This window comes from Rutilus rutilus, assembly GCF_951802725.1.
Source record: "Rutilus rutilus genome assembly, chromosome: 2".
Classification (NCBI taxonomy): Eukaryota; Metazoa; Chordata; class Actinopteri; order Cypriniformes; family Leuciscidae; genus Rutilus; species Rutilus rutilus.
Window position 1 is genome coordinate 41,190,622 of NC_140210.1, and position 2,268 is coordinate 41,192,889.

Genomic DNA, 2,268 nt, shown 5'->3' on the forward strand with positions numbered 1-2,268 from the left:
CTAAGGAAATCTTTGGGGTCTTTTTTTACTGGCTATTCACCAATGGACAAGGGTTCGGATTTGGGTTCACCTGGCAGGACAGCGGATCAGCCTTTTAAAAGCTCTCCTTCTCCTGAACTCTTCTCTCTTCTTTTTCAAATTGTATTAATGTCATCTGGATGTCATCATTAAAATACTTAGTTATCTATTGGCAACATTTTAGAAAGGATGCATTTCTTGCAAGAGTATAGCCTACAAAAATTCTTCAATAGCTAGTTGAATATTGGTTAACTTTATAATGTCAGCTGAAAGGCATAGCAAGTTATTACCTTATTACCGTATTGTTTTGGACATAAAGCAAACGTTTTACTACTAAATAATGGGTGCTTTTATGCAAAGCAAATGCCAAGAAAATCTTATAACAAAACCTATAACAAAACAAATGACAAAAGGCAGCATTTTGATATGTTGTCCTTTATTCAAAGTCAAAGTCTAACATTAATAATGTAAGGTCTTAAATAAAAATAAAAAAAATTCGACCACAACTGTTGTGGATCTCACAGTAGCTCATTATTCAAGGCTGTATTAAGGCATGCCGCTGCACAGTCCCGGTGTCTGGTCGGTCTCAGTAAAAACATCAGTACTGATGCCTTGGGATTTGAGGATATCTAACAGCATAGAGACGGTCTCCTTGGGAAGTGTGCGTGTCCTGCTCATGATCCAGGAAAACTCAGCGTGAACGAGACCGGCGAAATCAGAGCATGAATAAACCAGGGTGTATTCATCATAATCAGTGGCCAGCACCCAGTAAGGGGCATCAGGAGCATCTGAAAGAGAACATCATGGATAACTCAAATCAAAGATTTGTAAATAAAATCTAATTAACCAGCTGAAAAGAATGATTTGTTTAGACTTACTTTCAAAGAAGCTGACTTCAAGTTTGGCAGGCTCTGATGCATCTACAATCTTGGCAGTTCCCTCAATGAAGTTGACAGTGCCATCAGCACTGTGAGGATGTTCAGAGAAAAGATATTAGGTTAATTTAAGCCATTTCAGAAGAAAGTGCAAAACTCTTTTGAATATTCTGAATATCAGAATCAATTTTATTTTATTTATTATTTTATTTGTAAATATACTTATTATATTCCAAATATTAACAAATGTATGATATTATATTTATATTGAACTGTTTGCCCATCAATACTTACAGTAGCTCATCATTTCGAACCAGGACAATGCCGTCACTCAGAGTGTAAGTGGCCTGGCAGCACTCGCCCAACTGGAACGGGGCTGGAATCTTCATGATCTCATGCCATCTGCCCATGTACTATAAAAGAACAAAATGATAAGTTATTATAAATAAATGATAAAATTATGCAACAAGATGTTTTTCTGTGATAATACAGGTAATTTTGTGGCTGAAAATGAAGTTTCATATGAACAAATGCTAATATTCAACTATTTCTGCTACATTGTTTTTGTTATCAATATGGTATTTATTTTATGTTGACAAAGTGGTTCATAATGATGTTCCTGATACTAAAAAGATTAGGAAACATTTACAAAGTAAAAAAAAAAGAAGATATGATTAATAAGTCATGATAACTTATGTTTTTACATTACTTTAACTCATCAAAATATTTTTTTTTGTAAGTTTTTTTTTTTTAAAGTCTGTTTAATGTGACTTAAGTTGAAATGACTTGTACAAGCCAGCAGCTGAACTTAAGTATTTAAATAAGTGGATTTTTTTTTTACAGTGTATAAGCAAACGTTTACCCTAGCAGGATCAAAGTTTTGCTGAACAGGAGGTTCTGGACATTTTCCAAAGCTGATGGACTGAGCGCTGACCGCCAGCACGGACAGCAAAGTCAGAGACAGAACTTGAAGAGCCTGCATTCTTTCAGTTTGAACCTGAAAAAACAGAAATTCATACTTAATGAGCATAACAAGAAAATGTGAATTAAAGGTTGGATAGTTATTGACTCAAAGCAATTACCTTACCTGTTTGGACTGAAGAGTGGAAGGTAAAGAACAGTGACACAGTTTAGTATATATAGACCGTTACATCTTTTGGTTATATCACAAACTCCGCCCTCTTCAACATTAGAATAGGTTTGGGGAACCTGGGCATCTGCTCAAACAGATGTTGAAGGTTAAGTAAACACACCTTGAGTTGAACTTCTCAGAAGAAGTTGATCAACAAGTCACGGGTATAGCTTTCCACAACTTTGAAACTAAAGCTTTAAAATAAAACTCAAAAGGTTTCCAGAGAATCCATGTGCCGTCAGT

General features: G+C 35.1%; 1 protein-coding gene across 2 annotated transcripts; it reads right to left on the reverse strand.

Moving 5' to 3' along the window:
• Window positions 1-437: 437 nt before the first annotated feature.
• On the reverse strand, window positions 438-1,999 carry LOC311285290 (apolipoprotein D-like). Of its 2 annotated transcripts, none has more exons than XM_084400883.1 (5): window positions 1,981-1,999; window positions 1,756-1,890; window positions 1,188-1,306; window positions 897-985; window positions 438-806 (listed from the first exon to the last, which is right to left on the reverse strand). In XM_084400883.1, exons 2-5 carry the CDS (start codon window positions 1,873-1,875, stop codon window positions 565-567), a joined length of 570 nt encoding a protein of 189 aa, XP_084257009.1. In that variant the 5' UTR covers window positions 1,876-1,890; window positions 1,981-1,999; the 3' UTR covers window positions 438-564. The 2 variants fall into 2 exon arrangements, with proteins under 2 accessions (XP_084257009.1, XP_084257010.1); XM_084400884.1 differs by having other exon boundaries at window positions 1,976-1,995.
• Window positions 2,000-2,268: the final 269 nt, after the last annotated feature.